The following is a 25,879-nucleotide window of genomic DNA, read 5'->3' on the forward strand; positions in this document are numbered from 1 at the left end:
GATATCGCGAGATGATATGCAACTAGAAGTACTGTAAGTGAAAGTGAAATTAAAGTGTGAAACGCCACCACCCTTTTCTCCGTTATTTCTGGAACAGACGTCGTGTTACATTCTGTTCGTTGACAAATTAGCCTTTCGACTGTTTTGGTTTATTTTTCTAAACTCCTAATAGTTTTCTTCACCAGTTACAAACAGCTTTACCTTGGAGTCAGACTTGTTTTGTTAGTGAAATGAAGACCTTTCCGACCGCGGCGGCCTGGTGTTTTGGGATTCTGTTCATCAGTGTTTCATTAACAACGACAGGTAGGCCACAACATTATTCCTTCATTATTTAGCCTGTAGGCTATTTTATTATCTGAACATAACATTAACAAGAAAGAAACGGGGAGAATTCAAGTGCAGGCTCAAAACCGAGTGCAGGAAATTACGATGTCTCGTCGTCTGATCAGACAGGACAGTTTGGGGTGTGGCAGAGAAACACTGTTTTCACGCTACTTCGATACGGCAGTGACTTTTTCGTAGCAGGTTAGGAGAATTAGTTAAGTTTAGGTAAAGTGTTAGCGAAAATGCTCTCCTAACTTGTTACGAAAATCGTAGTTGTATCGAAGCCGAGGTGAGTAAAACATTAAAACATGTTAACCCTCGCAAGGCTGCAGGCCCAGACGGCATTCCCAGCCGATTTTTTTTATTTTTAAGTGGCGCATAGAGGGTGTTAAATTGTTAGGCTTACGGAAGTGTAGCCATGTTTATGACTAAAAAGAGGAGACGTTTTACACGGAAGTAAGGACGGATTCAGGTTGGATATTCGCCTGTCGTTTTCCTTACGTCCACCAACAGCAGTTAGGGACCATCAACATAGTGACAAATCACATTTTTCTCATTTCAATAGCTCTTTAACCATTACTCCTAAAACGTTCAAAAATGCTTCTAGCTATCCCGATGGCATAGACACACAATGCAAACATGTTTGTCTATTTACATATCACACAATTTTAAATTATTTATTTACATATTTGAATTTCAATAGCTCCTTGTTCATGTGATCTAATGACCTCAACAAGGTTCAGAATGTCCACTCAGTGGGCCTACACATTGCACACCCTTTAGTTTGTCCATTTTCATCTTTCATATTTTAAATGTTTTTCAATGTTTCTAAATTCAATATCTCCTTGGAAATGTGACCTACTGACCTCAAACAAGGATCAGAATGTACACTGACTACTCTTCTATATTGCACACCCTTTAGTTTGTCCATTTTAATCTCACACGATTTTACAACTTTCAAATTTCGATAGCTCCTTGGTCATGTCACCTACTGACTTCAAACAATGGCAAGAAAATGATTGAAAGGGGATGATTATTTTCTGTTGTTTCTTCCGACACCCGGTTGATGGTGCCGCTAGATACTGCGAGGGGTATTTGGTTCTCAAGCCTTGGGTTGGGGACTTAGTCTCTGAGCGGGTATAAAAGCCGGCGGGTCACCAGGTGCACAGAGCTTGTTTCAGGTCAGGTCAAGGAGGCCTCCATCAAGGCGCCCACTGAGTGGACATTCTGAACCTTGATATTGAAATTCAAATGTAAAAAAAAGTTTGTACTTTGTTTACAATCCCTAACTAATTGAACTAGGAATACAAAATGTTGCTCACATTTCCACGTTTATTAAATAAGACCTGTGCAATATTGTGAGCAATTTTTCCAACATCGTGATACTTATTTGGAGTCTGTGGCTCAAGTGGTTTGAAAGCGCGAATATCTGTCGAATATCCAACCTGAAACAGATTTTACCTCTGTAAAACGTACTATTTGAATTGAAGAGAGACAAAGAATTCAGATGGTAAAACTTTTTCTCTTTTTAGTCATAAATATGGCTAAAGCCAAGGAAGTGTGAACTCACACATTATATATGTGCCATTATATTGTCTGGTCAACTGTAAAACATACAGAATGCTGCAGAACGGGTACTAACCAAGACCAGGTGGAGAACACATTACATCGATTTTAAGGTCTCTGCACTGGCTGTCCCTCTCTCTCTCTGTCACTCTGTCTCTGTCTCTCTGTCTCTCAATAAACTGGCTTTAAGGTCTCTGCCTGTCAGTTTTAGAATTCATTATAATATTTTTCCATTGATTTTTAAATCAACCCACGATTGTTCACCCCAATACATGTCAGACATGCTTTAAGTTATATTCCCAGGTAGCACAAACGTCTGGTCCACATCTGGCCTGATTCTGGCATGACAGCTCTAAAGCTGCCCTGGTCTCATAGCTGGATCCGGTCCTAGTCCTAAATGAGTCATTCAGCCCAGATCAGCCTGAACTGAGCCAAAGCTTTAGGGACAGAATCAGCCCATCAATGGCCCAAAAACACTTGATTCCCCCCACCCCATCCCCCCACCCCAGTAATATTTTATTAAATCTACACTATCTGTCAAAGGTTTTAGAACACCTTCTCATTCAAGGGTTTTTCTTTATTTTTACTATTTTCTACATTGTAGAATAATAGTGAAGACATTACAACTATGAAATAACACATATGGAATCATGTAGTAACCAAAAAAGTGTTAAACAAATCAAAATATATGTCATATTTGAGATTCTTCAAATAGCCACCCTTTACCTTGATGACAGCTTTGCACACTCTTGGCATTCTCTCAACCAGCTTCACGAGGTAGTCACCTGGAACCTTTGACCGGTAGTGTAGGTATTAATATTGCAGCTATCGACTGGACTATGAACAACAAACATTAAAAAACATGACTTTTTCTTATTTTAAGACGTTTTATTTAAATAGATGATATTGACTTTATGTGGGTGTTATTCCTCAACGGGCACTATGTATTAACAGTAGCATGGATGTTTCCAAATAAATGTCACGAGAAAAACAAACTTAAAGCTTAAACAAACGCAAATGAAGCCGGTCGATCTCATAGTAATTTGAAAGTTAATTTTGCGCACAAGAAGAACCGGTATAATAATAATGAATCAGAAGAAATACAATAGGCTTTCACCAGCTTCTCTGCTCTAACCCTTAATCCGACAAATACAAATAGGGGTTCTCGCAGCTTTTCTCCCTGAACTACTAATTATATTGGATACCATTTGTGTTTAAATCTCCAGTCGTAGCCAAAAGTTTTGAGAATGACACAAATATTAATTTCCACAAAGTTTGCTGCTTCAGTCTCTTTAGATATTTTTGTCAGATGTTACTATGGAATACTGAAGTATAATAACAAGCATTTCATAAGTGTCAAAGGCTTTTATTGACAATTACATAAAGTTGATGCAAAGAGTCAATATTTGCAGTGTTGACTCTTCTTTTTCAAGACCTCTGCAATCCGCCCTGGCATGCTGTCAATTAACTTCTGGGCCACATCCTGACTGATGGCTGCCCATTCTTGTATAATCGGTGCTTGGAGTTTGTCAGAATTTGTGGGTTTTTGTTTGTCTTGAGGATTGACCACATGTTCTCAATGGGATTACGGTCTGGGGAGTTTCCTGGCCATGGACCCAAAATATCAATGTTTTGTTCCCCGAGCCACTTAGTTATCACTTTTGCCGTATGGCAAGGTGCTCCATCATGCTGGAAAAGGCATTGTTCGTCACCAAACTGTTCCTGGATGTTGGGAGAAGTTGCTCTCGGACGGTTCTGACTTAGAATATGTGGACAACTACAAATACCTAGGTGTCTGGTTAGACTGTAAACTCTCCTTCCAGACTCACATTAAACATCTCTAATCCAAAATTAAATCTAGAATCGGCTTCCTATTTCGCAACAAAGCATCCTTCACTCATGCTGCCAAACATACCCTCATAAAACGGACCATCCTACCGATCCTCGACTTCTGCGATGTCATTTACAAAATAGCCTCCAACACTCTACTCAACAAATTGGATGCAGTCTATCACAGTGCCATCCGTTTTGTCACCAAAGCCCCATGTACTACCCACCCCTGCGACCTGTACGCTCTCGTTGGCTGGCCCTCGCTTCATACTCGTCGCCAAACCCACTGTCTCCAGGTCATCTACAAGTCTCTGCTAGGTAAACCCCCACCTTATCTCAGCTCACTGGTCACCATAGCAGCACCCACCCGTAGCACATGCGCCAGCAGGTATATCTCACTGGTCACCCCCAAAGCCCGCATCTCCTTCCAGTTCTCTGCTGCCAATGACTGGAACGAACTGCAAAAATCACTGAAGCTGGAGACTCTTACCTCCCTCACTAGCTTTAAGCACCAGCTGTCAGAGCAGCTCCCAGATCACTGCACCTGTACATAGCTCATCTGTAAATAGCCCATCCAATCTACCTCATCCCCATACTGTATTTATTTATTTATCTTGCTCCTTTGCACCCCAGTATCTCTACTTGCACATTCATCTTCTGCACATCTACCATTCCAGTGTTTAATTGGTATATTGTAATTACTTCGCCACCATTGCCTATTTATTGTCTTACCTCTCTTACCTGATTTGCACACACTGTATATTTTTCTACTGTATTATTGACTGTATGTTTGTTTTACTCCATGTGTAACTCTGTGTTGTTGTGTCGAACTGCTTTCCTTTATCTTTGTCGCGCCCTGACCTTAGAGAGCCTTTTTTATTTCTCTATTTGGTTAGGTCAGGGTGTGATTTGGGTGGGCATTCTAGTTTGTATATTTCTTTGTTGGCCGGGTATGGTTCCCAATCAGAGGCAGCTGTCTATCGTTGTCTCTGATTGGGGATCATACTTAGGCAGCCCTTTTTCCCACCTTCAGTTGTGGGATCTTGTCTTTGTTTGTGTGTAGTTGTTTTATGCGCTGCATATAGCTTTACATTCGTTTTGTATTTTGTTGCTTTTGGTGTCATTTAAAATAAAAAATGTAAGCCTACCACGCTGCACCTTGGTCTTATTCCAACATCGGACGTAACAATCTTAACCAGCTTACCTGGTTAAATAAAGGTTAAATAAAATAAATAATGTATATCTCACTAGGTCAGGATATTAAACCTCCATGTATATCTCACTAGGTCAGGATATTAAAACTCCATGTATATCTCACTAGGTCAGGATATTAAACCTCCATGTATATCTCACTAGGTCAGGATATTAAACCTCCATGTATATCTCACTAGGTCAGGATATTAAACCTCTGTATTATATCTCACTAGGTCAGGATATTAAACCTCTGTATTATATCTCACTAGGTCAGGATATTAAACCTCTGTATTATATCTCACTAGGTCAGGATATTAAACCTCCATGTATATCTCACTAGGTCAGGATATTAAACCTCCATGTATATCTCACTTGGTCAGGATATTAAACCTCCATGTACAGTATATCTCACTAGGTCAGGATATTAAACCTCCATGTATATCTCACTAGGTCAGGATATTAAACCTCTGTATTATATCTCACTAGGTCAGGATATTAAACCTCTGTATTATATCTCACTAGGTCAGGATATTAAACCTCCTCCATGTATATCTCACTAGGTCAGGATATTAAACCTCTGTATTATATCTCACTAGGTCAGGATATTAAACCTCCATGTATATCTCACTAGGTCAGGATATTAAACTTCCTCCATGTATATCTCACTAGGTCAGGATATTAAACCTCCATGTATATCTCACTAGGTCAGGATATTAAACCTCCATGTATATCTCACTTGGTCAGGATATTAAACCTCCATGTATATCTCACTAGGTCAGGATATTAAACCTCCTCCATGTATATCTCACTAGGTCAGGATATTAAACCTCTGTATTATATCTCACTAGGTCAGGATATTAAACCTCCATGTATATCTCACTAGGTCAGGATATTAAACCTCCTCCATGTATATCTCACTAGGTCAGGATATTAAACCTCCATGTATATCTCACTAGGTCAGGATATTAAACCTCCATGTATATCTCACTAGGTCAGGATATTAAACCTCCATGTATATCTCACTAGGTCAGGATATTAAACCTCCTCCATGTATATCTCACTAGGTCAGGATATTAAACCTCCTCCATGTATATCTCACTAGGTCAGGATATTAAACCTCCTCCATGTATATCTCACCAGGTCAGGATATTAAACCTCCTCCATGTATATCTCACTAGGTCAGGGTATTAAACCTCCATGTACAGTATATCTCACTAGGTCAGGGTATTAAACCTCGATGTATATCTCACTAGGTCAGGATATTAAACCTCCTCCATGTATATCTCACTAGGTCAGGATATTAAACCTCCTCCATGTATATCTCACTAGGTCAGGGTATTAAACCTCCATGTACAGTATATCTCACTAGGTCAGGGTATTAAACCTTGATGTATATCTCACTAGGTCAGGGTATTAAACCTCCTCCATGTATATCTCACTAGGTCAGGATATTAAATCAAATGAAATAATAAATAAATAATAATAAATCAAATGAACACATGAATAGTCTCAGGATGCTTTACTGTTGGCATGACACAGGACTGATGGTAGTGCTCACCTTGTCTTCTCCGGACAAGCTTTTTTCCGGATGCCGGAAAGGGGATTCATCAGAGAAAATGACTTTACCCCAGTCCTCAGCAGTCCAATCCCTGTACCTTTTGCAGAATATCAGTCTGTCCCTGATGTTTTTCCTGGAGAGAAGTGGCTTCTTTGCTGCCTTTCTTGACACCAGGCCATCCTGCAAAAGTCTTCGCCTCATTGTGCGTGCAGATGCACTCACACCTGCCTGCTGCCATTCCTGAGCAAGCTCTGTACTGGTGGTGCCCCGATCCCGCAGCTGAATCAACTTTAGGAGACGGTTCTGGCGCTTGCTGGGACTTTCTTGGGCGCCCTGAAGCCTTCTTCACAACAAATGAACCGCTCTCCTTGAAGTTCTTGATGATCCGATAAATGGTTGATTTAGGTGCAATCTTACTGGCAGCAATATCCTTGCCTGAGAAGCCCTTTTTGTGCAAAGCAATGATGACGGCACGTGTTTCCTTGCAGGTAACCATGGTTGACAGAGGAAGAACAATAATTCCAAGCACCACCCTCCTTTTGAAGCTTCCAGTCTGTTATTCGAACTCAATCAGCATGACAGAGTGATCTCCAGCCTTGTCCTCGTCAACACTCACACCTGTGTTAACGAGAGAATCACTGACATAATGTCAGCTGGTCCTATTGTGGCAGGGCTGAAATGCAGTGGACATTTTTTGGGGATTCAGTTCATTTGCACGGCAAAGAGGGACTTTGCAATTAATTGCAATTCATCTGATCACTCTTCATAACATTCTGAAGTAAATGCAAAATGCCATCATACAAACTGAGGCAGCAGACTTTGTGAAAATTAATATTTGTATCATTCTCAACTTTTGGCCACGACTGTACTTGTAAATATGCATTAAAAACCTACTTAAAATGACCTCTTCAGCACCATGCATTTTAGAGCTTGCTTGCCATTGGCACCTGTCCAATTGACCATTTTTGCCAGGAAATGGACAGCAGTTTAGTAGAGTAGTAGGATCCCCATGATCCTCCAGACAGTTTCCTTTAAGGAAATGCCTCCAGATGTTCCAAGAAAATGTATCTATTGGCAGGTGTATTATATGAAGTGTTGTACCTGCTGATACAACAGGTGTATTATGAAGTGTTGTACCAGCTGATACAACAGGTGTATTATGAAGTGTTGTACCAGCTGATACACCAGGTGGTATATGAAGTGTTGTACCTGCTGATACAACAGGTGTATTATGAAGTGTTGTACCAGCTGATACAACAGGTGTTATATGAAGTGTTGTACCAGCTGATACAACTGGTGTAATATGAAGTGTTGTACCTGCTGATTCAACAGGTGTAATATGAAGTGTTGTACCTGCTGATTCAACAGGTGTTATATGAAGTGTTGTACCTGCTGATACAACAGGTGTAATATGAAGTGTTGTACCTGCTGATACAACAGGTGTAATATGAAGTGTTGTACCTGCTGATACAACAGGTGTATTATGAAGTGTTGTACCAGCTGATACAACAGGTGTATTATGAAGTGTTGTACCTGCTGATACAACAGGTGTTATATGAAGTGTTGTACCTGCTGATACAACAGGTGTATTATGAAGTGTTGTACCAGCTGATACAACAGGTGTATTATGAAGTGTTGTACCAGCTGATACAACAGCTGTATTATGAAGTGTTGTACCACAGCACCTTGATAATGGATGTAGTTAACTATTGATAGAGAACCTGCTGTGCATTAAAGGGGGAATCTGCAGTTGCTACATTAATTTATGTAGTTAATGATCCAGTGTATTCAGACCCCTTCACTTTTTCCACATTTTGTTACATTACAGCCTTATTCTAAAATGTATTTAAAAAATAAAAGTTTTCTCATCAATCTGTACATTTATATATACATATACAATACCCCATAATAACAAAGCGAAAACAGGTTTTTACTTATTCTTGCAAATGTACATAACGATATTTAATTACCTTTTTCACGGCGCAACTAGAGATTATTACCAACCGCTACTCTTTGTATTTTTTGAAACACTTTGGAGATAAAAAGAGACGCTTTATTTATTGTTAACAAACTGCTCTGAATGACAGGTCTCAAATGCATAACATTATCAAATATAATAGCTTAGTATAACATTTAATAAAAAACACCACCTAATTTCATCTTTTTTATTATTTTTTTTAACCCTTTTTCCCCCAATTTCGTGGTATCCAATTGTTAGTAGTTACTTTCTTGTCTCATCGCTACAACTCCCGTACGGGCTCGGGAGAGAGAAGGTCGAAAGCCATGCGTCCTCCGAAACACAAGCCAACTAAGCTGCACTGCTTCTTGACACAATGCACATCCAACCCGGAAGCCAGCCGCACCAATGTGTCGGAGGAAACACCGTGCACCTAGCTACCTTGGTTAGCGCGCACTGCGCCCGGCCCGCCACAGGAGTCGCTAGTGCGCGATGAGACAAGGATATCCCTACCGGCCAAACCCTCCCTAACCCGGACGACGCTAGGCCAATTGTGCGTCGCCCCACGGACCTCCCGGTCGCGGCCGGCTGCGACAGAGCCTGGACCACTGCGCCACCCGGGAGGCCCCACCACCTAATTTCTAATGAGATTTTAGGATGGTTAGTTGAATAGTCAAAACTCAACAGCTCCACTAGGCAGAATGCACTTAGATTGAAACAGAATACAGGAATGTTATATAGTTTAACACCATCTGATCTTGTCACAATACAGGAAGGTTATATAGTTTACCACCATCTGATCTAATTTGGTCACGAAACAGGGGGCGGGCCAATGACTTGTCAGAACTTGTGGCATGAGTCCATTTGACCACCTGCAGAACCATTCCTTTATTGGGGGTGTCTTGCTAATTGCCTATAATTTCCACCTTTTGTCTATTCCATTTGCACAACATCATGTGAAATTTATTGTCAATCAGTGTTGCTTCCTAAGTGGACAGTTTGATTTCACAGAAGTGTGATTGACTTGGAGTTACATTGTGTTGTTTAAGTGTTCCCTTTATTTTTTTGAGCAGTGTATATACAGTGGGGCAAAAAAGTATTTAGTCAGCCACCAATTGTGCAAGTTCTCCCACTTAAAAAGATGAGAGAGGCCTGTAATTTTCATCATAGGTACACTTCAACTATGACAGACAAAATTAGAAAAAAAATCCAGAAAATCACATTGTAGGGTTTTTAATTAACTTATTTGCAAATTATGGTGGAAAATAACATCCATAAGTCTAAACCTTCAATGTTATGTCATAATTATGTGAAATTCTGGCAAATTAATTACGGTCTTTGTTAGGAATAAATGGACTTCTCACAGTTTGCAACGAGCCAGGCGGCCCAAACTGCTGCATATACCCGGACTCCGCTTGCACAGAACGCAAGAGAAGTGACACAATTTCCCTAGTTAAAAGAAATTCATGTTCAAATCAAATCAAATCAAATCAAATTTTATTAGTCACATACACATGGTTAGCAGATGTTAATGCGAGTGTAGCGAAATGCTTGTGCTTCTAGTTCCGACAATGCAGTAATAACCAACAGTAATCTAACCTAACAATTCCACACTACTACCTTACACACACACACAAGTGTAAAGGGATAAAGAATATGTACATAAAGATATATGGATGAGTGGTGGTACAGAACGGCATGGCAGATGCAGTAGATGGTATAGAGTACGGTATATACATATGAGATGAGTAATGTAGGGTATGTAAACATAAAGTGGCATAGTTTAAAGTGGCTAGTGGTACATGTATTGCATAAAGATGGCAAGATGCAGTAGATGATATAGAGTACAGTATATACATATGAGATGGGTAATGTAGGGTATGTAAACATTGTATTAAGTGGCATTGCTTAAAGTGGCTAGTGGTACATTTTTACATAATTCCCATCAATTCCCATTATTAAAGTGGCTGGAGTTGAGTCAGTATGTTGGCAGCGGCCGCTAAATGTTAGTGGTGGCTGTTTAACAGTCTGATGGCCTTGAGATAGAAGCTGCAGGCAATATTAATTAAATATACAGGTTTAAAGGCATTGATAATTATGGTTAGGTGCTTTTTTTGCAAATGCGCTTGCTAAATCATCACCCGAGTCGCGAAGTAGGCTGTGATTCGATGATAAATTAACAGGCATCGCATTGATTATATGCAATGCAGGGCAAGCTAGATAAACTAGTAATATCATCAACCATGTGTAGTTAACTAGTGATTATGTTAAGATTGATTGTTTTTTTTATAAGATAAGTTTAATGCTAGCTAGCACCTTACCTTGGCTCCTTGCTGCCCTCGCGTAACAGTTGGGCCATGCAGGCTCCTCGTGGAGTGCAATGTAATCGGCTATAATCGGTGTCCAAAAATACAGATTACCGATTGTTATGAAAACTTTAATTCGGCCCTAATTAATCGGTCGACCTCTAGTGTGGGACAGTGCACCGCTGTTTGATGTGCTGTGAATTATAGTGCAGCTCATTGTGGGCTTTATGGGAGCGGGACAAAATTATTTGACAACCCAAATCACGGGCCGGGTTTAACACATGACGGGCCGGGTTTAACACATGATCTACACTGTCTTGAAGTGGATTTATTAAGTGGCATTAATAAGGGATCATATCTTTCACCTGGATTCACCTGGTCAGTCTGTCATGGAAAGAGCAGGTGTTCATAATGTTTTGTATACTCAGTGTATAGTTTCTAATGGCAGTCTGCAGTACCCCGGTTGGCCTTCAACTTGAGTTACTTAATGAGAGGGGGCAGCACTGAGCTAGCCTGCATGTTATGTCTAATGGCAGCCTGCAGTACCCCAGTTGGCCTTCAACTTGAGTTACTTATTGAGAGGGGGCAGCACTGAGCTAGCCTGTAACGTCACTTCCTGGAGTAGCTCAAACTGTCTACATAAATCTCCCACATGAGACGCCATCTTAACCGCCTTCATTTGGCGTCAATTCACTGTTGAGTCTTCACATAGGAATGAATGGTGTCATAATGGGCCAGAATCCATCGAGCAACAGGAAGTTACCAGGTATCTTTAACTGTGTGTCGTTTGTTTTTCTCCAGGGTCGTCTGAGGTTCAGGTTGTTGGATCGGCTGGTGATGACATCATTCTACCATGTTCCCTGAAACCCAGTGTCAGTGCTGAGGACATGACAGTGCAGTGGACAAGATTGAACCTGAAAGCAGAAAAGGTCCATCTTTACCTTGACGGTCGAGTCTCAAATGAGGATCAGTTTCCATCCTACAAGGGAAAAACATCAATGTTTCATGAAGAACTGAAGAATGGCAACGTCTCCTTAAAGCTGACCAGAGTTACTTGCTCTGATGCTGGAAGATACAGGTGCTTCATTCCAACACCGAGGCAGGAAACCACCGTTCAACTCATTGTTGGTGAGTCATGAATACTGTCCTCTGTTAGAGATCATGTATTCAGCTGGTCTTCCTCCCTCATCATTCCTTCCTCTGTTATAGATCATGTATTCAGCTGGTCTTCCTCCCTCATCATGGTCTTCCTCCCTCATCATTCCTTCCTCTGTTATAGATCATGTATTCAGCTGGTCTTCCTCCCTCATCATTCCTTCCTCTGTTATAGATCATGTATTCAGCTGGTCTGTCACACTGAGTGTGTCCTAATATTCCTACTACCTGCTGTTGACTCACTGCTGTGTCCCAATATTCCTACTACCTGCTGTTGACTCACAGTAGTTACTATGTACTGATAGTAATACATACTATAGAGAAGGTATTGTATAGTCAACAACATTGTGCTGCTTTGTTAATTGATTTGTCCAAGGCTTTTGACACAGTGAATTATTGATGTCTTCCAAGTAAAGCTGTTGCTGGTTTAATGATTATCTCATTGTTACATCACAATGTATTCAGGTTGATGACATGTTAATACTGGAGTGTTGCAGGGGTCTGTTAATACTGGAGTGCTGCAGGGTTCTGTTAATACTGGAGTGCTGCAGGGTTCTGTTAATACTGGAGTGCTGCAGGGTTCTGGTAATACTGGAGTGCTGCAGGGTTCTGTTAATACTGAAGTGCTGCAGGGTTCTGTTAATACTGGAGTGTTGCAGGGTTCTGTTAATACTGGAGTGCTGCAGGGTTCTGTTAATACTGGAGTGCTGCAGGGGTCTGTTAATACTGGAGTGCTGCAGGGTTCTGTTAATACTGGAGTGTTGCAGGGTTCTGTTAATACTGGAGTGCTGCAGGGTTCTGTTAATACTGGAGTGCTGCAGGGTTCTGTTAATACTGGAGTGCTGCAGGGTTCTGTTAATACTGGAGTGCTGCAGGGTTCTGTTAATACTGGAGTGCTGCAGGGTTCTGTTAATACTGGAGTGCTGCAGGGTTCTGTTAATACTGGAGTGCTGCAGGGTTCTGTTAATACTGGAGTGCTGCAGGGTTCTGTTAATACTGGAGTGCTGCAGGGTTCTGTTAATACTGGAGTGCTGCAGGATTCTGTTAATACTGGAGTGCTGCAGGGTTCTGTTCATGACTTCTGACCATCTTTCTGTTAATACTGGAGTGCTGCAGGGTTCTGTTCATACTGGAGTGCTGCAGGGTTCTGTTCATGACTTCTGACCATCTTTCTGTTAATACTGGAGTGCTGCAGGGTTCTGTTAATACTGGAGTGCTGCAGGGTTCTGTTCATACTGGAGTGCTGCAGGGTTCTGTTCATGACTTCTGACCATCTTTCTGTTAATACTGGAGTGCTGCAGGGTTCTGTTAATACTGGAGTGCTGCAGGGTTCTGTTAATACTGGAGTGCTGCAGGGTTCTGTTAATACTGGAGTGCTGCAGGGTTCTGTTAATACTGGAGTGCTGCAGGGTTCTGTTAATTCTGGAGTGCTGCAGGGTTCTGTTCATGACTTCTGACTATCTTTCTGTTAATACTGGAGTGCTGCAGGGTTCTGGAGTTTGTATCGTACCCCTGTCTTTCCACAGTGAGGTTGAGACTGATCTGTAGCTTTTATCGTGCCCCTGTCTTTCCACAGTGAGGTTGAGACTGATCTGTAGCTTGTATCGTACCCCTGTCTTTCCACAGTGAGGTTGAGACTGATCTGTAGCTTGTATCCTGCCCCTGTCTTTCCACAGTGAGGTTGAGACTGATCTGTAGCTTGTATCCTGCCCCTGTCTTTCCACAGTGAGGAAGCAGCACCAGCTAATCGACATCCAAGGTGAAAGTGCTTTGAAGGAGGAGTACAACACTGCAACAATAGGCCAGTTCTGTGGCTCACTGAATGAAATAACGTTTCCAAACATTTAAAAAGCCCAAAGGATTCTTGTTTTATTCGGGTCCACATTATGTGTGTGAACAAACTTTCTTGGTCATGAATTACAACAAAACAACAGGTCAAGTTTAACAAATGACCAATTGTCAAATGTTCTAAGAATCTGTACATCAAAGATGACAGCAGACTTTGATGCCCTTGCCAAGAGAGTTAGGCGACCAGACCCATTGTTCACATTAAGACTTGAACAAACCGTGACTGGGATTCTTCTTTTTCATGGTGATGGTTATGCAGTGAGAATTATCCAGCAATGCACTTGGCTACATGTCATTTGTCCCCATACGACAATGACTTATTGGACTGAGGTGATTGGATAACTGTAATTATGGCTCACAATGGAGATGAGAAAACAGACCAAATGAAACGGATGCTCTTACCACATGTTACACTCACATTTTAGAATATTTTTTACCCACCTGCTGTTACATTTTGCCTGTGTCCAGTCATATAATATATATCTATTTGTAAGTTACATTGTGACTGTTTGATTGTACTTTACAAGGGTAGAGATGCAGGATCTGTGTGTGTGTTTGACTGTGTCTGTGATGTTATAAATTATATGCATTTTGTGAAAATGTTTATAATGTTTTTTTCTCAAAGACAAGGGTAGAATTGTTCTGCATATACACACCTACAGTGATTCATTGTATTATTCATTTATTTTCGACAAAACTAATGATTGACTTCATTGTATTCAGTTCAATTGAATCAAATCATTTGAATCAAAATAATAATTAGTGAATTGTGGACATTCATTTTTGGAAAAAAGATTGTGGCTCCAGAACATGTTTTGTAGATACTTCCAGATGGCCATCCAGTGTCTGGGACATTGTAACTCAATAGATGCTAGTCAGCCTACAAAGTAAACACTCCTTAGGTAGTGAACACTCCTCAGGTAGTGAACACTCCTCAGGTAGTGAACACTCCTCAGGTAGTGAACACTCCTCAGGTAGTGAACACTCCTTATGTAGTGAACACTCCTTAGGTAGTGAACACTCCTTAGGTAGTGAACACTCCTTAGGCAGTTGATTTGGCCATCCAATGTCTGGGACATTGTAACTCCATAGATGCTAGTCAGCCTACAAAGTAAACACTCCTCAGGTATTGAACAAAGGCATAAAACGTATTTGGTTGTAATGTTGCAATGTTTTACATCAATGGTGGTCAACTGTCCTCCAGGAGAGATAATGGGTGGTCAACCATCCTCCAGGAGAGATAATGGGTGGTCAACCATCCTCCAGGAGAGATAATCGGTGGTCAACCATCCTCCAGGAGAGATAATGGGTGGTCAACCGTCCTCCAGGAGAGATAATGGGTGGTCAACCGTCCCCCAGGAGAGAGAATGGGTGGTCAACCATCCTCCATGAGAGATAATGGGTGGTCAACCGTCCTCCAGGAGAGATAATGGGTGGTCAACCATCCCCCAGGAGAGAGAATGGGTGGTCAACCATCCCACAGGAGAGATAATGGGTGGTCAACCGTCCTCCGGGAGAGATAATGGGTGGTCAACCGTCCTCCGGGAGAGATAATGGGTGGTCAACCGTCCTCCATGAGAGATAATGGGTGGTCAACCGTCCTCCAGGAGAGATAATGGGTGGTCAACCGTACTCCAGGAGAGATAATGGGTGGTCAACCGTACTCCAGGAGAGATAATGGGTGGTCAACCGTCCTCCAGGAGAGATCATGGGTGGTCAACCGTCCTCCAGGAGAGATCATGGGTGGTCAACCGTCCTCCAGGAGAGATCATGGGTGGTCAACCGTCCTCCAGGAGAGATCATGGGTGGTCAACCGTCCTCCAGGAGAGATCATGGGTGGTCAACCGTCCTCCAGGAGAGATAATGGATGGTCAACCATCCTCCAGGGGAGATCATGGGTGGTCAACCGTCCTCCAGGAGAGATCATGGGTGGTCAACCGTCCTCCAGGAGAGATAATGGGTGGTAAACCATCCTCCAGGAGATATAATGGGTGGGCGGCCATCCTCCAGGAGAGATAATGGATGGTCGACCGTCCTCCAGGAGAGATAATGGGTGGTCGACCGTCCTCCAGGATAGATAATGGGTGGTCAACCGTCCTCCAGGAGAGATAATGGGTGTGCAGGCTTTTATTCCAGTCCCCCTCTAACAAACCACATTGATGTGTTTTTGAGCAGGGCTCAAAAGCCTGAGAGTTGACAACCCAGTATCTCTCCAGACTGAGGGTTGACCACCAAGTATCTTTCCAGACTGAGGGCTGACCACCCAGTATCTCTCCAGACTGAGGGTTGACCACCCAGTATCTCTCCAAACTGAGGGTTGAACACCCAGTATCTCTCCAGACTGAGGGTTGAACACCCAGTATCTCTCCAGACTGAGGGTTGACCACCAAGTATCTTTCCAGACTGAGGGCTGACCACCCAGTATCTCTCCAGACTGAGGGTTGACCACCCAGTATCTCTCCAAACTGAGGGTTGAACACCCAGTATCTCTCCAGACTGAGGGTTGAACACCCAGTATCTCTCCAAACTGAGGGTTGAACACCCAGTATCTCTCCAGACTGAGGGTTGACCACCCAGTATCTCTACAGACTGAGGGTTGACCACCCAGTATCTCTACAGACTGAGGGTTGACCACCCAGTATCTCTCCAGACTGAGGGTTGACCACCCAGTATCTCTCCAGACTGAGGGTTGACCACCCAGTATCTCTCCAGACTGAGGGTTGACCACCCAGTATCTCTCCAGACTGAGGGTTGAACACCCAGTATCTCTCCAGACTGAGGGCTGACCACCCAGTATCTCTCCAGACTGAGGGTTGACCACCCAGTATCACTCCAGACTGAGGGCTGACCACCCAGTATCTCTCCAGACTGAGGGTTGACCACCCAGTATCTCTCCAAACTGAGGGTTGAACACCCAGTATCTCTCCAGACTGAGGGTTGAACACCCAGTATCTCTACAGACTGAGGGTTGACCACCCAGTATCTCTCCAGACTGAGGGCTGACCACCCAGTATCTCTCCAGACTGAGGGTTGACCACCCAGTATCTCTACAGACTGAGGGTTGACCATCCAGTATCTCTCCAGATTGAGGGTTGACCACCCAGTATCTCTCCAGACTGAGGGTTGACCACCCAGTATCTCTCCAGACTGAGGGTTGACCACCCAGTATCTCTACAGACTGAGGGCTGACCACCCAGTATCTCTACAGATTGCGGGTTGACCACCCAGTATCTCTACAGACTGAGGGTTGACCACCCAGTATCTCTCCAGACTGAGTGTTGACCACCCAGTATCTCTCCAGACTGAGGGTTGACCACACAGTATCTCTCCAGACTGAGGGTTGACCATATGTGTTTTATACAGTAGCCTAACAGGTATTCTGGGGGTTAAGTGCCCTGATCAATGACAGGAAATGGTACATCTGTTGGACATTTTGTTAAGTCCTGAAATTACATCTGTCAATGTGTATGTGATCTCTGTTTTATCTTGTATCTGTGTAGGTGCTGTATCTCAGCCAGTGATCTCTGTTTTATCTTGTATCTGTGTAGATGCTGTATCTCAGCCAGTGATCTCTGTTTTATCTTGTATCTGTGTAGGTGCTGTATCTCAGCCAGTGATCTCTGTTTTATCTTGTATCTGTGTAGGTGATGTATCTCAGCCAGTGATCTCTGTTTTATCTTGTATCTGTGTAGGTGCTGTATCTCAGCCAGTGATCTCTGTTTTATCTTGTTTTTGTAGGTGCTGTATCTCAGCCAGTGATCTCTGTTTTATCTTGTTTTTGTAGGTGCTGTATCTCAGCCAGTGATCTCTGTTTTATCTTGTATCTGTAGGTGCTGTATCTCAGCCAGTGATCTCTGTTTTATCTTGTATCTGTGTAGGTGCTGTATCTCAGCCAGTGATCTCTGTTTTATCTTGTATCTGTGTAGGTGCTGTATCTCAGCCAGTGATCTCTATTTTATCTTGTATCTGTGTAGGTGCTGTATCTCAGCCAGTGATCTCTGTTTTATCTTGTATCTGTGTAGGTGCTGTATCTCAGCCAGTGATCTCTGTTTTATCTTGTTTTTGTAGGTGCTGTATCTCAGCCGGTGATCTCTGTTTTATCTTGTATCTGTGTAGGTGCTGTATCTCAGCCAGTGATCTCGGTTTTATCTTGTATCTGTGTAGGTGCTGTATCTCAGCCAGTGATCTCTATTGATGGAACTAAAGGCTGGGGGGTGGTCCTGAAGTGTGAGTCTGGAGGCTGGTGTCCTGAACCTGAGATGGAGTGGCTGGACAGTTCTGGAACCATCCTCCCTGCTGATGGACCTCCAGAGAGACACAGGGACTCAGAGGGCCGCTACGCTGTGAGACAACATGTCACCGTGAACCAGACTGACACCAACAGGTTCACCTGTAGAGTTCAACAGCAGGAGATCAACCACCTGAAGGAGACAGAGATTCATGTCCCAGGTGAGGTCTTCATTGGTTAACCCAAATACCTGAGACCCCTTGTTAGTTAGACTAGTTAGTGGAGGACGGTTTCCTAAGAGATTACCTTATTGGTCTGTGTTCAGTAGTATTTATAAATGATGCTTTACTTCCTGTACAGTATATATGTAGGTGTTGTAATGGTTTGACATGGCTTCTCTGTTTCAGATGACGTGTTTCCTAAATCACAAGTAGGGTTGATTGTTGGTCTGTCAATAGCAGCAGCAGCTGTTGTAGTTCTTGCAGCTTTCGCTGGTGTCTACAAGTGGAGAACAGGTGAGTTTAACCTTGATGTCTGATGAACGTATTCATTTATACCAGGTTACCTTCAGACCAGTCCTGTATTAGATCAGGATATAACTAGGAATGACCCATATACTGTCCATTAGACTCTATTCATTTATACCAGGTTACCTTCAGACCAGTCCTGTATTAGATCAGGATATAACTAGGAATGACCCATATACAGTCCATTAACCGATTAATTTATACCAGGTTACCTTCAGACCAGTCCTGTATTAGATCAGGATAAAACTAGGAATGACCCATATACTGTCCATTAGACTCTATTCATTTATACCAGGTTACCTTCAGATCAGTCCTGTTTTAGAAAGATCAGGATATAACTAGTAATGACCCATATACTGTCCATTAGACTCTATTCATTTATACCAGGTTACCTTCAGACCAGACCTGTATTAGATCAGGATATAACTAGGAATGACCCATGTACTGTCCATTAGACTCTATTCATTTATACCAGGTTACCTTCAGACCAGTCCTGTATTAGATCAGAATATAACTAACCCATATACTGTCCATTAGACTCTATTCATTTATACCAGGTTACCTTCAGACCAGACCTGTATTAGATCAGGATATAACTAGGAATGACCCATGTACTGTCCATTAGACTCTATTCATTTATACCAGGTTACCTTCAGACCAGTCCTGTATTAGATCAGAATATAACTAACCCATATACTGTCCATTAGACTCTATTCATTTATACCAGGTTACCTTCAGACCAGTCCTGTATTAGATCAGGATATAACTAGGAATGACCCATATACTGTCCATTAGACTCTATTCATTTATACCAGGTTACCTTCAGACCAGTCCTGTATTAGATCAGGATATAACTAGGAATGACCCATATACTGTCCATTAGACTCTATTCATTTATACCAGGTTACCTTCAGACCAGTCCTGTATTAGATCAGAATATAACTAACCCATATACTGTCCATTAGACTCTATTCATTTATACCAGGTTACCTTCAGACCAGTCCTGTATTAGATCAGGATATAACTAGGAATGACCCATATACTGTCCATTAGACTCTATTCATTTATACCAGGTTACCTTCAGACCAGTCCTGTATTAGATCAGGATATAACTAACCCATATACTGTCCATTAGACTCTATTCATTTATACCAGGTTACCTTCAGACCAGTCCTGTATTAGATGAGGATATAACTAGGAATGACCCATATACTGTCCATTAGACTCTATTCATTTATACCAGGTTACCTTCAGACCAGTCCTGTATTAGATCAGGATATAACTAACCCATATACTGTCCATTAGACTCTATTCATTTATACCAGGTTACCTTCAGACCAGACCTGTATTAGATCAGGATATAACTAGGAATGACCCATATACTGTCCATTAGACTCTATTCATTTATACCAGGTTACCTTCAGACCAGTCCTGTATTAGATCAGGATATAACTAGGAATGACCGATATACTGTCCATTAGACTCTATTCATTTATACCAGGTTACCTTCAGACCAGTCCTGTATTAGATCAGGATATAACTAGGAATGACCCATATACTGTCCATTAGACTTGTGCTGTAGAGAAAAACGGATTCAGTGTTCAGGAGAGTTTTACCTTTTTAACAAATACTTTCTAGCTCAAACAGTTCGGATGGTTACAGACATTAAAAATATATAAAATAATTGTCCAATTCTGAACAGCCAAATAGGACAGTGGCTGTGGAAGTCTTGAAGTCACAGATTTTGGTTATTAGAGGAATTAATTAGGAATCTGCTCGAGGAGCATCCAGGCTTTTTAATTATTATTATTGTTATTTTATACGTTTGTTTTCTTTTGTCTACAGAGAAGATTAGAAAAGAATTGGAAGGAAAACGTAAGTGGGCTGTTGTCGTGTTTCACATGTAGAGATTATGATTATTACTATAATACTGATGGGTCAACTGTTAATCACAGACCTCATGGTTTATTACTATAATACTGATGAGTCAACTGTTAATCACAGACCTCATGGTTTATTACTATAATACTGATGGGTCAACTGTTAATCACAGACCTCATGGTTTATTACTATAATACTGATGGGTCAACTGTTAATCACAGACCTCATGGTTTATTACTATAATACTGATGGGTCAACTGTTAATCACAGACCTCATGGTTTATTACTATAATACTGATGGGTCAACTGTTATTCACAGACCTCATGGTTTATTACTATAATACTGATGGGTCAACTGTTAATCACAGACCTCGTGGTTTATTACTATAATACTGATGGGTCAACTGTTAATCACAGACCTCATGGTTTATTACTATAATACTGATGGGTCAACTGTTAATCACAGACCTCATGGTTTATTACTATAATACTGATGGGTCAACTGTTAATCACAGACCTCATGGTTTATTACTATAATACTGATGGGTCAACTGTTAATCACAGACCTCATGGTTTATTACTATAATACTGATGGGTCAACTGTTAATCACAGACCTCATGGTTTATTACTATAATACTGATGGGTCAACTGTTAATCACAGACCTCATGGTTTATTACTATAATACTGATGGGTCAACTGTTAATCACAGACCTCATGGTTTATTACTATAATACTGATGGGTCAACTGTTAATCACAGACCTCGTGGTTTATTACTATAATACTGATGGGTCAACTGTTAATCACAGACCTCATGGTTTATTACTATAATACTGATGGGTCAACTGTTAATCACAGACCTCATGGTTTATTACTATAATACTGATGGGTCAACTGTTAATCACAGACCTCATGGTTTATTACTATAATACTGATGAGTCAACTGTTAATCACAGACCTCATGGTTTATTACTATAATACTGATGGGTCAACTGTTAATCACAGACCTCATGGTTTATTACTATAATACTGATGGGTCAACTGTTAATCACAGACCTCATGGTTTATTACTATAATACTGATGGGTCAACTGTTAATCACAGACCTCATGGTTTATTACTATAATACTGATGGGTCAACTGTTATTCACAGACCTCATGGTTTATTACTATAATACTGATGGGTCAACTGTTAATCACAGACCTCGTGGTTTATTACTATAATACTGATGGGTCAACTGTTAATCACAGACCTCATGGTTTATTACTATAATACTGATGGGTCAACTGTTAATCACAGACCTCATGGTTTATTACTATAATACTGATGGGTCAACTGTTAATCACAGACCTCATGGTTTATTACTATAATACTGATGGGTCAACTGTTAATCACAGACCTCATGGTTTATTACTATAATACTGATGGGTCAACTGTTAATCACAGACCTCATGGTTTATTACTATAATACTGATGGGTCAACTGTTAATCACAGACCTCATGGTTTATTACTATAATACTGATGGGTCAACTGTTAATCACAGACCTCATGGTTTATTACTATAATACTGATGGGTCAACTGTTAATCACAGACCTCGTGGTTTATTACTATAATACTGATGGGTCAACTGTTAATCACAGACCTCATGGTTTATTACTATAATACTGATGGGTCGACTGTTAATCACAGACCTCGTGGTTTATTACTATAATACTGATGGGTCAACTGTTAATCACAGACCTCATGGTTTATTACTATAATACTGATGGGTCAACTGTTAATCACAGACCTCATGGTTTATTACTATAATACTGATGGGTCAACTGTTAATCACAGACCTCATGGTTTATTACTATAATACTGATGGGTCAACTGTTAATCACAGACCTCATGGTTTATTACTATAATACTGATGGGTCAACTGTTAATCACAGACCTCATGGTTTATTACTATAATACTGATGGGTCAACTGTTAATCACAGACCTCATGGTTTATTACTATAATACTGATGGGTCAACTGTTAATCACAGACCTCATGGTTTATTACTATAATACTGATGGGTCAACTGTTAATCACAGACCTCATGGTTTATTACTATAATACTGATGGGCCAACTGTTAATCATAGACCTCATGGTTTATTACTATAATACTGATGGGTCAACTGTTAATCACAGACCTCATGGTTTATTACTATAATACTGATGGGTCAACTGTTAATCACAGACCTCATGGTTTATTACTATAATACTGACTCTGTTTTTATTAACATTTCAGCTGATCCTAATTCTGTCCTGTAAGGTAAGTGTTGTTTCAACATAGATGTGTCGTGTACCCATAATACATCATGTTTTATCTACTGTCTACAGAGGAGGTCAGAATAGAGAGGATGTAGTCTGTCTTCATGTTCTAGTACCCATAATACATCATGTTTTATCTTCTGTCTACAGAGGAGGTCAGAATAGAGAGGATGTAGTCTGTCTTCATGTTCTAGTACCCATAATACATCATGTTTTATCTTCTGTCTACAGAGGAGGTCAGAATAGAGAGGATGTAGTCTGTCTTCATGTTCTAGTACCCATAATGCATCATGTTTTATCTTCTGTCTACAGAGGAGGTCAGAATAGAGAGGATGTAGTCTGTCTTCATGTTCTAGTACCCATAATGCATCATGTTTTATCTACTGTCTACAGAGGAGGTCAGAATAGAGAGGATGTAGTCTGTCTTCATGTTCTAGTATCCATAATACATCATGTTTTATCTACTGTCTACAGAGGAGGTCAGAATAGAGAGGATGTAGTCTGTCTTCATGTTCTATTACCCATGATACATCATGTTTTATCTACTGTCTACAGAGGAGGTCAGAATAGAGAGGATGTAGTCTGCATGTTCTATTACCCATAATACATCAACGTTCTAACTGATTATTCTTGTTAATGTCAGGGCTTGAAGATGATGAAAACAGACTCCTTCCCAAAGTAACTTTATGATTCTAATGTTTCCTAGAATATATATATAATATAGTCTGTCTCTGTCTGTCTGTCTCTCTCTGTCTTGTCGGTGTCTCTCTCTCTGTGTCTCTCTCTGTGTGTCTCTGTCTGTCTCTCTCTCTGTGTGTCTCTGTCTGTCTCTCTCTCTGTGTGTCTCTGTCTCTCTCTCTCTCTGTGTCTGTCTCTCTCTCTCTGTGTGTCTCTGTCTCACTCTCTCTGTCTGTCTCTCTCTCTGTCTGTCTGTCTGTCTCTCTCTCACTCTCTCTGTCTCTCTGCCTATGTCTGTCTGTCTCTCTCTCTCTCTGCCTCTCTTGGTCTCTTTGCCTCTGTCTGTCTGTTTCTCTCTCTCTCTGTCTGGTCAGTTTATTCTGAATGTCTTTATTCTAAATGACCTTTCTGTCTTTAATAGAGTCAAGAAGAAGTCGACTTGGAAGGATCTGGATGAGCTGGAGAGGGGAGGAAGAGTTACTATAGAATTTAACTCTATGCTATAGGATTACTATAGAGAGACTAACTTTCTATAGAGACCTGTCCCACCTAACAATGTTGAGTTTCTGAGTATATAACTTGTGTGTGATTGTCACGTTCCTGACCTTGTCACGTTCCTGACCTTATTTCCTTTATTTTGTCTTTGTTTAGTTGGTCAGGACGTGAGCTGGGTGGGCATTCTATTCCATACTACCCATGCTTGTATTATGGGTTTATATCAATTTCCTGGTTATTCTATATATGTTTCCCCCATAAATAATGTCTTTCTAATCCCCCTCAGGAATTGATAGAGTTAAATTGAATGGAATGATGGACTAAAGTCTCCTGTTAGAATCTGTTACAGACCCTCTTATGTCCAGTACCTGATAATCAGGTATATCAACCAGACCACAGGACTAATGTCTCCTGTTAGAATCTGTTACAGACTCTCTTATGTCCAGTACCTGATAATCAGGTATATCAACCAGACCACAGGACTAATGTCCATTGGCTCCGTTCCAGCCATTATTGTGAGGCTCCTCCCCTCAGTTTCCTGTGAACAAGACTGAGTGAAATGTTTATATTGTAGCTTCAACCTGTCAGCTTCTGTGAACAAGACTGATTAAACCATTTATTGAAATGTTTATATTTTAGCTTCAACCTATTAGCTTCTGTGAACAAGACTGATTAAACCATTTAGTGAAATGTTTATATTTTAGCTTCATGTCAATGTGCCAGTTTTTTATTTGACTTTTTAAGTGTATTTTTTTGCTCTGCTTTTTTAGTATCACCTTGATTATATACAGAGGGGTCAAATTATTGACACCCTTGTTAAAGATTAGCAATAATGACTATATTAAATAAAGTACTGACCTATTGTATGCTCAAAATAAATTGTAAATTATATTAATTTAAAATAATATAATTGCTCAAGAGATTTTTTTGTTGTAATGTATTTTGTTGTAAAAAGTTAGGGGTCAAAATGATTGATGGCCCAAAATCTACAGGAGTGTGATGATGTCATTGCTATGAATATAGAACCAGATACTGACCTTCTGACTAGTTTATTAGACTCTTTAGGGGGGTCAATCATTTAGAAAATAAATACTACTTGTTAAACAAAATATTATAATCAGGTCAATCGTAATAGCAATAAAATAATATAATTAACTCATGTTGATTAGGTGATAAAGCTCAGTATTTAAATTATTTATTTATACAGTCATTATTACCTTTATCAAGGGTGTCAATAATTCCAGACCCCACTGTATATTATATATTGATGTATATTATACAGTCATTGTTATCATTATCAAGGGTGTCAATAATTCCAGACCCACTGTATATTATAGTCATCTTTATCAAGGGTGTCAATAATTCCAGACTCCAATGTATATTATATATTGATGTATATTATACAGTCATTATCTTTATCAAGGGTGTCAATAATTCCAGACTCCACTGTATATTATATATTGATGTATATTATACAGTCATTACCTTTATCAAGGGTGTCAATAATTCCAGACTCCACTGTATATTATATATTGATGTATATTATACAGTCATTACCTTTATCAAGGGTGTCAATAATTCCAGACCCGCTGTATGTTATATATTGATGTATATTATACAGTCATTACCTTTATCAAGGGTGTCAATAATTCCAGACCCGCTGTATGTTATTTATTGATCATGTATTTACAGTTGAATGGTATTTTCCATGTATTGTTGATTTCTTGATTTTAATAAACTGGGACATCATTGTGTGAGAACGTGACTCCAGTGTAATATTTTAACATTATTGAATGTTACTAGGTAGTGTTACTGTTTCCTTGGTAACCTGTGGTAGAGACATTGTCCTCCAGGTAACAGGTCTTGTTATGATGTCATCATTATTGAACATGTGACTCGTGGGAACAAAGTGTCTCTGTCATTCTGACTGAACACTTCAAGCTGTTCAGGGACAATGGAGACGTCTCTTCCTCATCAGGACAGTTATTAGTAGTGTCATTGGGGAGGATATTCCTTCTGTTTCTATCA

At 40.6% G+C, this 25,879-nt stretch overlaps 1 protein-coding gene across 5 annotated transcripts; it reads left to right on the plus strand.

Moving 5' to 3' along the window:
* LOC129835549 (butyrophilin subfamily 1 member A1-like) lies at nucleotides 1-25,611 on the plus strand. Of its 5 annotated transcripts, XM_055901232.1 has the most exons (8): nucleotides 3-303; nucleotides 11,537-11,863; nucleotides 17,903-18,187; nucleotides 18,374-18,481; nucleotides 20,339-20,368; nucleotides 22,656-22,679; nucleotides 23,322-23,356; nucleotides 23,778-25,611. In XM_055901232.1, exons 1-6 carry the CDS (start codon nucleotides 231-233, stop codon nucleotides 22,676-22,678), a joined length of 846 nt encoding a protein of 281 aa, XP_055757207.1. In that variant the 5' UTR covers nucleotides 3-230; the 3' UTR covers nucleotide 22,679; nucleotides 23,322-23,356; nucleotides 23,778-25,611. The 5 variants fall into 5 exon arrangements, with proteins under 5 accessions (XP_055757211.1, XP_055757207.1, XP_055757208.1 ...); XM_055901233.1 differs by lacking the exon at nucleotides 23,322-23,356; XM_055901234.1 differs by lacking the exon at nucleotides 20,339-20,368.
* The last annotated feature ends 268 nt before the right edge of the window (nucleotides 25,612-25,879 follow it).

The sequence above is a fragment of the Salvelinus fontinalis genome, chromosome 36 (assembly GCF_029448725.1).
Source record: "Salvelinus fontinalis isolate EN_2023a chromosome 36, ASM2944872v1, whole genome shotgun sequence".
In the NCBI taxonomy this organism is placed as follows: Eukaryota; Metazoa; Chordata; class Actinopteri; order Salmoniformes; family Salmonidae; genus Salvelinus; species Salvelinus fontinalis.

Bases quoted from the DNA above. Each gene is read 5' to 3' on its own strand.
- LOC129835549 (XM_055901232.1), top strand. From the start codon at position 231: ATGAAGACCTTTCCGACCGCGGCGGCCTGGTGTTTTGGGATTCTGTTC. The intron at 304-11,536 runs GTAGGCCACAAC...GTTTTTCTCCAG, and splicing joins TGTTTCATTAACAACGACAG to GGTCGTCTGAGGTTCAGGTT. The intron at 18,188-18,373 runs GTGAGGTCTTCA...TCTCTGTTTCAG, and splicing joins GACAGAGATTCATGTCCCAG to ATGACGTGTTTCCTAAATCA.